The sequence below is a fragment of the Medicago sativa genome, chromosome 7 (assembly GCF_051527215.1).
Source record: "Medicago sativa cultivar Bolivia chromosome 7, Bolivia_mono, whole genome shotgun sequence".
NCBI classification, from domain to species: Eukaryota; Viridiplantae; Streptophyta; class Magnoliopsida; order Fabales; family Fabaceae; genus Medicago; species Medicago sativa.
This window is the reverse complement of record NC_140755.1, coordinates 28041157-28054656: the sequence shown is the minus strand read 5'-3', so window position 1 is coordinate 28054656 and position 13500 is coordinate 28041157. Positions and strand designations below refer to the sequence as shown.

General features: G+C 31.7%; 2 protein-coding genes across 2 annotated transcripts; both read right to left on the bottom strand.

Annotated features, from left to right (window-relative positions):
- Window positions 1–1740: 1740 nt before the first annotated feature.
- Window positions 1741–3646, bottom strand: WRKY75 (WRKY DNA-binding protein 75). The gene is made up of 2 exons (XM_085725959.1): window positions 3097–3646; window positions 1741–2185 (listed from the first exon to the last, which is right to left on the bottom strand). Exons 1-2 carry the CDS (start codon window positions 3429–3431, stop codon window positions 2008–2010), a joined length of 513 nt encoding a protein of 170 aa, XP_085582085.1. The 5' UTR covers window positions 3432–3646; the 3' UTR covers window positions 1741–2007.
- A 497-nt stretch (window positions 3647–4143) lies between these two features.
- LOC146905334 (uncharacterized) lies at window positions 4144–4584 on the bottom strand. Its single transcript, XM_085728516.1, has one exon. The coding sequence runs from the start codon at window positions 4582–4584 to the stop codon at window positions 4144–4146; it is 441 nt and encodes a 146-aa protein (XP_085584642.1).
- Window positions 4585–13500: the final 8916 nt, after the last annotated feature.

Sequence of the window (13500 nt, the reverse complement as noted above, 5' to 3'; positions counted from 1 at the left end):
AGACTTGACTCACTTACCACTTTCCATCCAAGCAGGACATGCTTAGAGAAGATAACTCATACTCTCAACCACATTCTTTTCCAGGATACGCGTATGTATCTCCTAAAGCCAGTAGGGTTGGTCATGGCATTTTCCCACTCCAGTCAAGATTATAATTGTATGTATCTTGTTGTAAATTTGAGACAATTCTAAATAGACAGTCAAGATTATACTATATACAATTATAAACCTAATAATCCCTACTATAAATATTGAAGTATTACCAACCTTCATTCCTTAAACTAAACAAGATGGGTACTAAGTAGAACTATTATCTTTTCTTTTTCAAGATAAATACATTTTTCTAAGAGACCAAATTTTTTGATGTTTTTGGCTCTTGATTTTTTTTCTTTTTTCTATTATTTTTTTTTTGTTTGTAGACTCAAGGTAATCTAGTTTTTTTTTTTTTCATTTTTTCTTTTTGATAAATATGTTGTACTGGTACCGCACCCCAAACTTAAAATGTTGCTAATTTCAAAAAGCAACCCCAAACTTAGTTTCAAATAATACCAAGTTATTAAAAATATTCTATCTAACGCCAAGAGAAATAGATGACATTAAGGTTCAAACTTGTGACATGATTCGTTACTTGGTAACAACAAAAAAAATTATTGCTGGAGGCTCAAAGTAGTTTCAGAAAGGAAAATAAGAATATAAAAAGTGGCTTGAAAGGCTCAAGGTACCCAAAAAAATTGTCTCGTGTGTAATATAATATGACCGATCGTCCGTAAAGAATGGCTGCAAATTCAAGCAAAAGTAGCATTCATATGGAACACTCAATATAGAAAGAATTATAGCAGAAGAGTGGATTGAATATTTGACTCAAATTCTCACCGGTTATGCTATTCAGAAAAAAGATGGTGATTGTAATGAGGACCTTCCGCAACAAATCTCAAAAGTTACGTGTTCTTGAACTTTGGGAGTAAGCTAGCCTTTGTTGTAGATGTTCAGAAGTAACTTTCTGAGACTAAAACAATTTAATTTTATCTGATACGCAAAATATAGCTTATAATTTTGATTATGTTATTTTTTATTTTTTAATTGGGCCAAATTCGATAGACGCACAACCGAATTAACCCACAATTTTGACCGCCTTAACTGTCTACACCGAACCGACCAAACCGAAGCTTAAGTTGGTCGGAAATGGGCCTGAGATATGCAAACATTGGTTTAAACGGTTTCAAGTTTTGAAACCAAATTCGAACCTAACCGACCAACTGTCCACCCTTACCTACATTTGCTCCTAAAAGAGAGACATTCCTCCACCAGGGGGAGGCAGCCGACAGAAAACCAGCTCTCCCTCCCGTAGAAGACAACATATGATTAACATTGTATCTGGCACAAATGATATTTCTACAAAGACTTGTTCCTCCATAAATGAGCCTCCAGCGCCACTTGCCTAACATTGCTTTTTTCACCATCATTAGTACTCTAATCCCAAGATATCCGGCTCCCAGGTACCTTCCTTTCTAGGGTTTGCTCCGACTAACAGACCTTGATATCTAAAAGGGGTGGATCCAACTTTACAATGAAGGAATTAAATGTGACAGTTAATATTGGATAAAAAAGAGTATTAATTTTTTTTTTTTTAACTTGTAACAAGCTATATAGCTCGTTAGATTTTGGTATCGATCTCCACAATATTGCAAATCTTCATTAGTTTGTACTAGCATATATATTTTAACTCAAAATAACCGAAAAAAGAATAAAAGATATTGACCTGTATATATTATCAGCAGTACCAAACCAAACTAGATATAGCTGAATTTACATTACATAAACATAGCATTCCAATAAAAGAACCAAATTAAAAATATTGTCTAAAAAGTTAAGATATTGACACAATTTTATTTTTGTATCAAAGGAGGAACTAAACTAAGAGCCTCAAATTGATCTAATTAACATGGCATATAACAAGTTCATGTGCTAGTTTCTTCAAATTGATCCAATTGATTAATATGAAGCTTTTTAGAAGGGAGTGTATATTTGCATCTGACTCAAAATATGCTCAAAGTTATCAGTTGTCTTCTCAATAGGGTGAGTATGCACTCCTTCATATGTTGTCACCACTACTCCCTCATCTTTGGTTAACCGTTGCACTTGTTTCTTTACATTGCACCCTTGATGTGTGCACCTATAGTAGCTCCTGCAAAATATTAACAAAACCAATGGAACCAATATATTTGTTAAAAACATGTATACTTTATAACTTTAAAACCCTATTTTAAACCCTATTTGACATTTTATATATCTATATCAACTACGATTGGTCATTATGAACCATTATGAAATCTTCATTCGACATTATGAAATCTTAGTCGAATGAAGATTAAACATTTTTTTTCGTTTTTAAACTAATGGAACCAATTTAAATTATATTTTAAACCCTATTTAAAACTTTGAAACAAAAAATGTTTAATCTTTATTCGACTAAGATTTCATAATGACCCATTGTAGTTGATATAGATGATTAAATATTTTTTTGAATAGATGGTTAAATATTGTGCACAAATCCATTGTGATTTATGTTCAAGTTTGGAATTATCCATTAATCATTAGTAGATTTTACTTATATTTCATTGTAAAATCTCAATAAAAATGATAGTTCTGCCTGATCTTATATAAGAATGAGCCAAATACTAAAAGACAGACACAGTGATAAAGAAGAAATACGAGATAATTAAGAGAGCAAATGATCAAGATCGAGTATATGAACAAATTAAACCAAGATACTTGTAGAATATAAACTCAACAAGAACCTCTTAATTAATTTTTTAGTTAATTTTAGAGATTCTTTTATGTTATAGCATAGTTTATTGATTATAAAAACAAAGTGAAAATAAATTGAATTAAAGGGATAACTGAAATATAGTACGGTAGGGGTCATAATATTCTTTGTACATATATACACGTAATAATTAATTATAAACCTAGTCAAACTTAGCAGCCGCACACATGTAACAATAATAATCACCTAAAATTCAAGACTAAGAAGAAAAGAAAAAAAAACATCAACTATGAACAAGAAATTAACATGAACAAAGAACAAAAACAAACCTGGGAAATTTGTTGTTTTTAACAGCTTTTTGACCATATTTCCTCCATCTATAACCATCATCAAGTATATCAACTTGACTCCTAGTTTGAAAAGCATATTTAGGCTTCTTAGCCTTTTTCTCACCTTTCTTTTTAACACCTTGTTGATCAATACTAACATTAACACTCCCTTCTTCTCCTTTCACATCTTCATGGTCATGATTAACACTAATTTCATTATTGGTAGGTTTCAAACCAAGAAATGCATTTGAGCTTTGACCATTCAAACCACTCGTTGGAATTTGGTAGCTTGAAGAAGGAGGACAAGGAAACAACATGGAATAATTGTTCTCCATAGAAGTTTATATCAAACCAATATTTGAAATTATATGTTTTTTTCTCTATGTGCTTGGAAGAAAAAAGGACCAGGAGAGGATGGTAGGCAAAATGAAGAATAAGGTAAAATGTTGAAGAAAATGTTGAATAAATAGTGGGGGCGGCTTTTAATGTTAGCGTGGTTCACATAATGGGTACCATACATCGAATGTGAAGAAAGAGAAATAAAGACTAAATGAGATGAGATATATATACACAGTGGCCATATATAGTGTCGTGAACGGCACGAAAATTATCCTATTGTGTGCTGTGAAAACTATAAAGATCTTACAAGGTCTATTTTACCCTCTTTATATATATATATATATATATATATATATATATATATATTGAAACATTTATGTTCCTTTGTTATTATTTATAAGTGAAACTTTTTTCTTTTTTAACAAGCAAAAATGAGATATATTACTAACAAAGGTGTGTCCTTAATAGTAAAAGGTGTGCCAAAAAGAACATCAAAAGAATACAATCCAACAGGTGACAATGGAGACAAAAATACAATAAATTAGCCGATACCCAGACAAACAAACGGGATCGACCACCACATATGGAAATTATGACGAATATTAATATTAGTTGTCTTTATCCACCAAAAGGGAAATAATTTCACTTTATCTAGCAACTGATGGATGGAAGTTATGATGTACAATGATTCCTTTCATTCCACAAAACTCAGACGCAACAAAGCCAAACTAGCCGCAAAAAAGATCTACGTCCTCGTAAATCGCCTGATAAGTAAGCAAACTGAATAGCATGTTCCTGTAAATAATATGGATCAGCGGAACAAATGTCAAGCCAAGACCAGACAAGGCCCCACAAAGAAGCAAAACAGGGACAAGACAAAAACAAATGTTGAGCATTCTCCGGACCACCACATCCAGTCACACATAACTGATTATCATGAGAAAGAATATCGCGCATTATCAAATTATCCTTCGTCGATAACCTGTTCTGAAAGAGTCTCCAAACCAAAATTGAGACCTTCAAGGGAACCTGCTTATGCCAAATGAAGTCTGTAGTAGCATCAGAGATCGCAGGCTCCTGGTTGGTAAACATCCAATAGATGCCACTAACGGAATAACCATCAATCAGATCGATCCCCCAAAGCCACATATTTGTAGAATTATGCTACAAAGAAATATCGTGAAGTATAAGTAAAACTGAAATGTAACTCATCTCATATGTTCCATGATAATCATTACGTTAGTAAAAAAGTTGTCACAAAATAATTGTTACTTTATTTTTTAATTTAACATGAATTACTTTTCCAATTATAGTCACTAATTAATTCTATATGAATTATTTACATGTTATTATTTTCTATTTTACATATATAGTAATCAAAATTAAGCAATGATAACTAAGGTTAGTTTGGTAAAATTAATATTCGTTTTCTTTTATTGACAACTTATTATCTTATTAATTTGTGCCGAATAACCTATTATGACAATGTTTGTGGAAATATTTGTTATTTTTAATGTATTCGCTTAGCTTTTTCGAAAGAAAAAAAATTGTTAACTTTGATCTTCCTATTTTAATTGTAATATACGGGATTGTTTAATATGGAACCGGTCCAGCGTTGGACCCTAGCTCATATTTTTAGTAAATTTTAATTTATATTTTTTATTATCAAAAATTTATTAGTAACTAGGTGTATAATATATACTTTTAAACATGTTTCTAATTTCAACATAATAACACGTTTCTTATTAAAACAATTAAACATGTTAGAAAATTCCTCAAACCAAGAAGTATAAACATAATTCTAGAAGAAATCATAACAAATTACTCAATGCAATTAGTTTTTCAATGTGACTTTGTCTTCGCAAATGAGGAATAGAAATGTGTTTTTAATTTGGTTTGTTGAAGACTAATATTAGTAGTTAGAGTGTCTATGTTTCATGAATGACAAATTTATTCTTTGGAATGTGAGCTTAAAAATGTAACATTTCCATATTTGGTAGTATAAGGTATAAAAAAATACTATTGTTTTATTCTTTGGAACCTTGATTGATCTTTCCATAATTATATTCCCATGTGAAGGTTTGAAAATCTTATATTTTCATGGTAACGGAAGTTATTATTTTCAACTTTCACATTCCATCTCATTTTTAATTCAATCATATTTTAATTTTAAATTAAAATTAATTTAAAAATATTTCAAGAAATCAAATTTCTTATAATAGAATTTTACATTAGAAGTTGTGCAATCAATATATGTCTCCACTATTGTCTTATTGGATTTGATGAGTGGATACTATGTTGTTAGATGGTAAACAATGTGATTGCTTTAAAGACCATATGAGCTACTAACTTTTTTTTATAAAAGACTCACTTATTATACAACGCAACGAGGAGGAAGTAGCAAAAATGTGCATTAATCTATATAAAATTGTCAACTGAATTACTCTTTACGAAATAGATACAGTAAATTTGATTTCTAATAGAAAGTTAAAATCTACATCCTTATAAACAAAAATTTATGTTTTAGATACATTCAATAAATGATACATGTGGTCTTTATTGTAGACAGCATACATCATTTATTGAATAAATTTAAACTATGAATTTTTGTTTATATTTATGATCATAGGGTGTATGCTTTGATATTTATGAGTTGGTTTGTTTATCAGCTAGGAGTAGCTAGGGGGTTGTATCGGAAAAAAGTGGTCCAGTCTAACTTGGAATTTCAAGGCGGCTCCATGATTATGATAAAGACATTAGTGTGTGTTTTGTGTATTTTAGATAGAGAAATGATATTTTGACAATCACTTTTTAACAACTTTTAGACATTTTTCTCTATCATACTCACATGATGTTGTTATCCTCTCTTTTCCTTTTTCTCTCTCCATTGTTTTTGACTAATAAGAAGTGAGAAAAACAAGATTGTCAACAAAGTTGTCATCAAATAGATGTCAAAATATCATTACTCTTTCAGATAACATAGCCAATCAGCTACATAAATTATCATTTTTAATTTTTAATTTATGTACGTGTGCAACTGGATGGTTATATGTCTACATTAATCAATAGTCTAACAAGATTCCTTCATGAAAAAATCAATACTAGTAATAAGATAAAGATAAAACGTTCTCCTAACTGGTACATCTCAGGATATTGGATGAAAAATCTATAAATAGAAATTTGTTTTAGAAATAGAAATACGGTATTTTTGTTAACTAATGAAATATGTGTCAGGGCTTTTGATTAATTAATAATTACATTTTTTTTAATTTTTTTTACTTGTTTTAAATAGTTAATCAATGTTAACGAGGCACTTTTTAACCTTCTTTCTAAAATAAATCCTATCAAGCTGAAAAAGAAAAAAAAAAATAGGAATCCTCTCAAAAAAAATTAATAAGATAGTAAATAACAAAAATTAATAAATTAATTTTTCAAACTTGATTAATTAATAATTACATTTTTTTTAATTTTTTTTACTTGTTTTAAATAGTTAATCAATGTTAACGAGGCACTTTTTAACCTTCTTTCTAAAATAAATCCTATCAAGCTGAAAAAGAAAAAAAAAAAATAGGAATCCTCTCAAAAAAATTAATAAGATAGTAAATAACAAAAATTAATAAATTAATTTTTCAAACTTTTTGCAGATTGACACGTTTGTGGAAAATTGTGTTTGGTGTTGTTTTATTCGTGGTAGTCTTGGCGAAGACCGGAAGCAGTTTTGTTTGGGTCTATAAATTCGCACGTGTTTTTATTCAGAAAAATTTAACGTGACCAAAAATTTGATTATGCATCCCCTCAAAAACAAATTTAATTATGCACAATTTTTTTTTAAAGAAACCAAAGAGATAATTAAATAAAGTGTCTTGTTTTTTTTTTAGGGAAAATAAAGGATCTTGTTAACGAGTGTTCCGGACACTCTTTAAGCATTCCACATTAGAAAAATTTTCTTTAAAAAAGTCAAATAGTTCACTTTCTAATACATTAAATACACACTTTTTTTATAAAAAAGTTACTATTTAAGACCACAAATGCCCCAGGACACTCGTTATAATTTCCCTTAAATAAATACCAGAGAAAAAACAATCAATTTAAGCATAAGGTGTGTCTAACCAAGAAACAATACAAAGTATCAAAAGATAAAAAGCAAAACAAAAAACAACTGCTTCCAAATTACTGCGGTGGGGAGTAACCTACACAAACTAAATGTTTAGTCCAAGAGACATGAAAATCGAAATAAAGTATGAGGCTTATAAAGCTTAAGCCACGACCATGAATAAAATTTCACCCTATCAACAATTTCAGTGACAGTTGATTATTTGTTTTGAAGGAACCTAAAGTTCATTTTTAAAAAAGGAAAAAATACATTTTTCGGTCCATTGGATTTGACAAAAATATTGGGTTAGTTTTTTTAAGTATTTTAAATTTTAAATAAATTATTTAAGTATTTCTAAGTTTCAAATAGGTTTTTAAGTTATTTTAAGTTTCAAATATGTCCTTTAGTTTATTATTTTTATCGCACTTTTTCGAAGTTCTTTAAGTTTTTATGTTCAAATAGGCCCTTAAACGGATAACAAGGATCTATTTGAAATTTAAAAAACATAAAACTAATCCGGTATTTTTGTCACACTTAAAAGGACAAAAAGACGTATTGTGCCTAAAAAAAATCCTAATTTAGGTATTTAACATTTGGAAATGTTAAAAAGTGTCATTAGACATTAATTAAGAGATTAAAAATAAAAATATTGTCATATTAGAAAATGATCAAAAGCGATGAATTCAATTTTTCTTTAAAAAAACAATAAAAAAATTGTTGATTTCAATGAAAAACATTTGATTTCCTTAACAAGGGTCCTAAAAACATTTGCCATAAGGACACTTGTTATGATGACTTTTCAACATTTGAGGTAAGTTGTTATTCCCTCCGTTGCAAAATAACTAAGCAATTTGCGAAAAGATTTGTCCCAAAATAATTGGCTCATTTAATTTCTCAATGCAAAATTTATTTTTTTCAATTATAATTTTAATTTATACTACTTTCAACAATCCTAATTCAATATATTTTATTTTGTATTTATGATAATAAAAAATGTACCAATACATAACAAGACATTCAATACCATTTTTTTTTCTGGCTATACATTTTTTTCTTAATATATGTCAAATGAACAAAATACTCAATTATTATAAAACATGGAGAGTAATGAATTCCATAAGACTTGTTTAAATTTTGATTGAACTGATTTTTAACCTATACTTATGTTAAGATTATCAGACCTCTTTCTCAAGACTAAATGTTTAATATTTAAACAACATTAATCTAGACAATTTTAATTTTTATTACAATATAATTAATTAAAAATTGTTTAATTTTTTTTCTTCATATTTTTACGGAACTAAGAGTGAGGAGGACATCAAGGAGAAGCTTAGACATCCCGACTAGGTCGGTACCCCAAAAAAAAACCCATCCTCTCCCACACGAGTTCAGGTATGCTCCATTTACACAAGGCTCCATTTAATCCATTTAGGGTACGAATGCAAGACATGTGGCAGATTTTAATCTAAGGGATGAGTTTTTATTAAAAATACAAGTATTATTTAATAAAATAAAAAAAAAACAAATAAGTCATCGTCTTCCCTCGTCTCTCTCACAATCACCTCTTTCTTCCTCTCACTGCCGTCACAGTATCTCAGCCCATCGCCGCCCCTCTCGTTCAATCACAACGCCCCTCTCCCCTCTGTCCCTCATCGCCACTCATTGATTGTTATTTTTAACAGCTTCAGTGATTGTTTTTTTAACCCTAATGTCTCTCTGATTCTAATCCACACTTAATAATAACATGAATATGACCTGATGTGAAATTAAAAAGGTTTAGCTGTGATTATTATCATTTAAAAAAAAATATGAAAAAGTCAGTTTTCATGCAAATTTACAGAAGAAGAGGAGAACGAGAACTAAGAAACAAAGAAACAGTAGCAGCAAAGAAGAGAGCGTGAGGGAACATGTGATGTCTGATTTGTTTCGTTTTAATTATTTTAAATCTCAACCCTTAATTTTTCTTTTGCCACATGTCTATCATCCATGATGGTAAATGGATTAAATGGAGCTTTGTGTAAATGAAGCATACCCGGATTCCTCCCACTCACTCATATAAATATTATTAGAAAAAAAGGGAAAACATGTACATGAGAGGGGGAACCAATCCAAAACCCTCTAAAAACAAAGGAGAAAGAAAAGATGAAAATCAAACAAAATTATGGAAAACGATAATTTGGCATGCCATATCTGTCCCTAAAGAAATCTTCCCTAATAAAATCAGGCAAATTAAAACATCCCACCAAGAAAAGGTAAACAATATGCCATCTATTTCGTCAGATACCCAATTTAGGATTCTTAAATGCAAGAAGGGCACTAGAAGAATCTCCCACAATCCAAAGTGACCCCCAATGATTAAACGCAACAAATTCCCTATGCCACAAATGTTCAAAAAGAAATTTTTCATTGGGAATTCGGAGTTGAAGGACCTTGAGACTGGGTTTAATAACTGCTCGGTTTTCCTTCTCCTTTTGTGCCTTGGATACATGAGGAGTGAAAGGCTCTTCTGCGTTATTACTTAAGTCTCGTAGAACTTTTTGAATGATATCTAAATCTTTGTTAACAATCGAACAACGATGCTTACTATCATATGCATCACTGTCAGCCTCCTGCGACATTACCTCTTGTTGGTCGCAAGTAACCATCTCCAAAACTAGCATTTCCTTCAAAATTTCAGATGTAGGCATTGTTATTTCATCAATCACATTATTCAAAGCAAAGTGGAAGGAGTTGTCGGACATAGATGTGTTTTTTTAGGATGTTGTTGAGTTGTATGATTCAAATCCACATCGGCCTTGGGAGGTTCAGGCTGCGCGGCTAAGGCATCTGCCAAGGCACCTTGAATAGAAACCGCAATTTTAGTGCTTGCAGTCTTAAGATTGATTACATCAGTGGCAACCGTGTTTTAATTAAGAGTTCCTCAAATGCTTTCGATGATCTTATTATGTCAGGATTGATTTTAACATAGTGTTGTTTATGCTTAATATATTTATGGAATTTCTCTTTTTGTTTCTCTTTTTTTTAACGCCGTAGGCTGGGCAGGTGCACCCAACGGCAATTCGAGACATGATCTCTAATAATTTGACAGCAAGAGTAGAAGTCTGGGATCCATTCATAAATAACCGCCATAGGAAATGCAAAACCTTCCCTTTTAACCATTATTTCATGAAACAAGCGACGGCAGAAGTCAATGTCCACAAGTAAACGTGCGTAATGACCAAAAACGCATTTTTGAGTCGCTGAGTCAATGAGGAGTGGTGTATGGCACCAGCAATCTCTAAGAGTGTGCGCTCCAACCAATACTCTTATGTCAGCTCCATTAACCGGACCCACACATGTGCATGTGTTTGTTGAAATCCTTTGTCCATTGAGACAAACGCAACAACCCTGGTTTCAAGTTGACCGGGTCCATAACCCATACCTGTCACATATCATCAACAGAAGCAAGGGAGAACTCAAAAAATCCTTTCCCAAGAGAAATCAGTTTCCATGGTGCGCCAGTTTTCCACTGCTCGATAACTTATCTGAGATTTTCTTGGCAGTATAGGGTTTATCACCATTGTTTAGAACAAGCCTTCCGTGCAAATTCGTCAAACATGCAGCAATGCCCTTGGCATATACTTCCTCCGTAATTTTGATGGACAAAAAATCACCCTTCAAGGCCGGTTGGGGAAGTGGTTCGGTTACGGCAATGGATGTTGGTGAGAGAACCTGTGAGAAAGAGCGAACGCGGGTACCCACAGATGATGGTGAAAACTTATTCGTGACATGAGATGGTTTAGGTGAGCCGGTACGGTAGAGAGCTCAAACTTCAAATCGAATGCCTTGGCAGCTGCGATCCCTACAGAAAAATGGATAGAGAAAGAAAAAGAAGTTGCGACCCTTCCTGTGAGGCTTGGAACCGCAACAGTAAAGGTAAGAAGGAGAAAGGAAAGCAGGAAGAAGATGAAGCAAGCCTCACAGAAGGGTATACACATGCATAAATACAAACAAGGATAATGAAATTAATATATTAGAATTTCGCATCCTTGCATACTCCCTCCGTCCCGGAATAACTGACCCATTTTCTAAAAAAAAGTGTCCCAAAATAACTGACTCATTTTAATTTTCAATACAACTTTCATCATTCCCAATACAATATAACACTAAATAATACTACTTTTATCATTCCCAATACAATATATTTCATTTTCCCCTTTATTTATACACTTTTCTTAATCTGTGTGAAAAACCAAAGTAGGTCAATTATCCCGGGACGGAGGTAGTACTTCTTAACCAGCACCCATAATTTACTTTAATCACTTTCATGAAAGATTGAATAATCAAATTAGGGATGATAATGGATAGTTATAGGTACAAATAGTATGATATTAGTTTTCGTTTTGTTCGATAAATATGATACTTTTATCGGTCTCACGCATGCAAGGGTATCTGCAGTATAAGTAATCTTTACGATATCCTTAGATTTTTGGAAAAATGATTTTTAATTACCTAAAAACTTAACTTTTAATATCCATACAAATTTCATAATTTATACATAAACCATTAAATTTATATGCCCTACAAATTCCATAAATCATACAAATTTCATAATCCTTGCGCAATTCATACAAACTCTTGAAGTACGTCCATGCAAATTTTCATCTAATCAACTTCAAAAAAATATATAGAAAGGCTCATGGATCCAAATTTAACTAACTACATCTTGACTTTTTAAATTTAATAATATATCTAGTTTATTAACGAATACAAGTATCCACGGACACAAGTACAATCAACGGGTAGTTAGTATTTGTTTATAATATTGTCGATACCTATTAAGCTACCCGTCTCGTATCCATATCAAATTTTATCTATTAATACATGAGGACACGAGTTATTTTTCCCATCCCTAAATCAAATCAATAGGATTTGTTCAAAAAAAAAAATTAATAGGATTAATCCAAAATCAACAATTATATTATTTAATCACCTCTATGATTTATTTTCTTATATTCACAAAAAATACACCCTCTATTTTCAAGCAACCGTGAATTAAATATTTGATAGTTTTTAGAAAGTCAAAGTATCCGTACAAGTGTGTCAAATAGTCTTGTTCAATGTTTTCAAAAAAAAAAAAAACCAGTCTTGTTTAGTCTACAACACGTGTTTAGCCTAGATACATTTAAAAAAATAAAAAAGAATTCAGCCTAAAACTGATTTTAATTGCAAATTATTATTATTATGCAATGTTCAGGATATTAGGAAATCAATGTCAATACGTCATTCCATATTTTACAATATGTTCTACAGTTAAAGAGAGTGGAGTGGAGTGGAGAGCAAATAACAAATGGGACACCACTGGTGCGACGCGACATACTTGTACACCATGAATATCACCTCTATTAATTGCTTTATGTATTAGAGTCGAGAGGCCCTCAGCCACCAATATGAATAAATATGATGATAACGGGTCACCCTGGCGCATCCCTTGGCCGGGTACAATAGGCCCCACCCTGTCAAAGTTCATAAGCACCGAATAAGTAACATAACTAACACAGATCATTATCCATTGGATCCATTTCTCACTAAATCCCATTCGCATAAGCACACCACGAAGAAATCCCCAATCCACTTTATCATAAGCCTTGCTAATATCAATCTTGAGAGCCAATTCCCCTCTCCATCCCTTCGTCTTCCACTTCATTGAGTGGATTATTTCGGTAGCTATTAACGCGTTGTCCAGTATAGAGCGTCCCTCGACAAACGCAGACTGCTCCTCTGACACATATTTATTCAAACACTGTTTCAGTCGATTAGCAAGCAACTTCGACACCATCTTATACAACATATTTGTTTCTGTAAGGTTTGAAGGGAAGTAACCGCGATCCAACCAAGAAGTCGCTGCCTGAAAAATATCATCACCACACACATGCCAGAATCTCTGATAAAATGCTGGATTAAAACCATCCGGACCTGGGGACTTGTCCGAT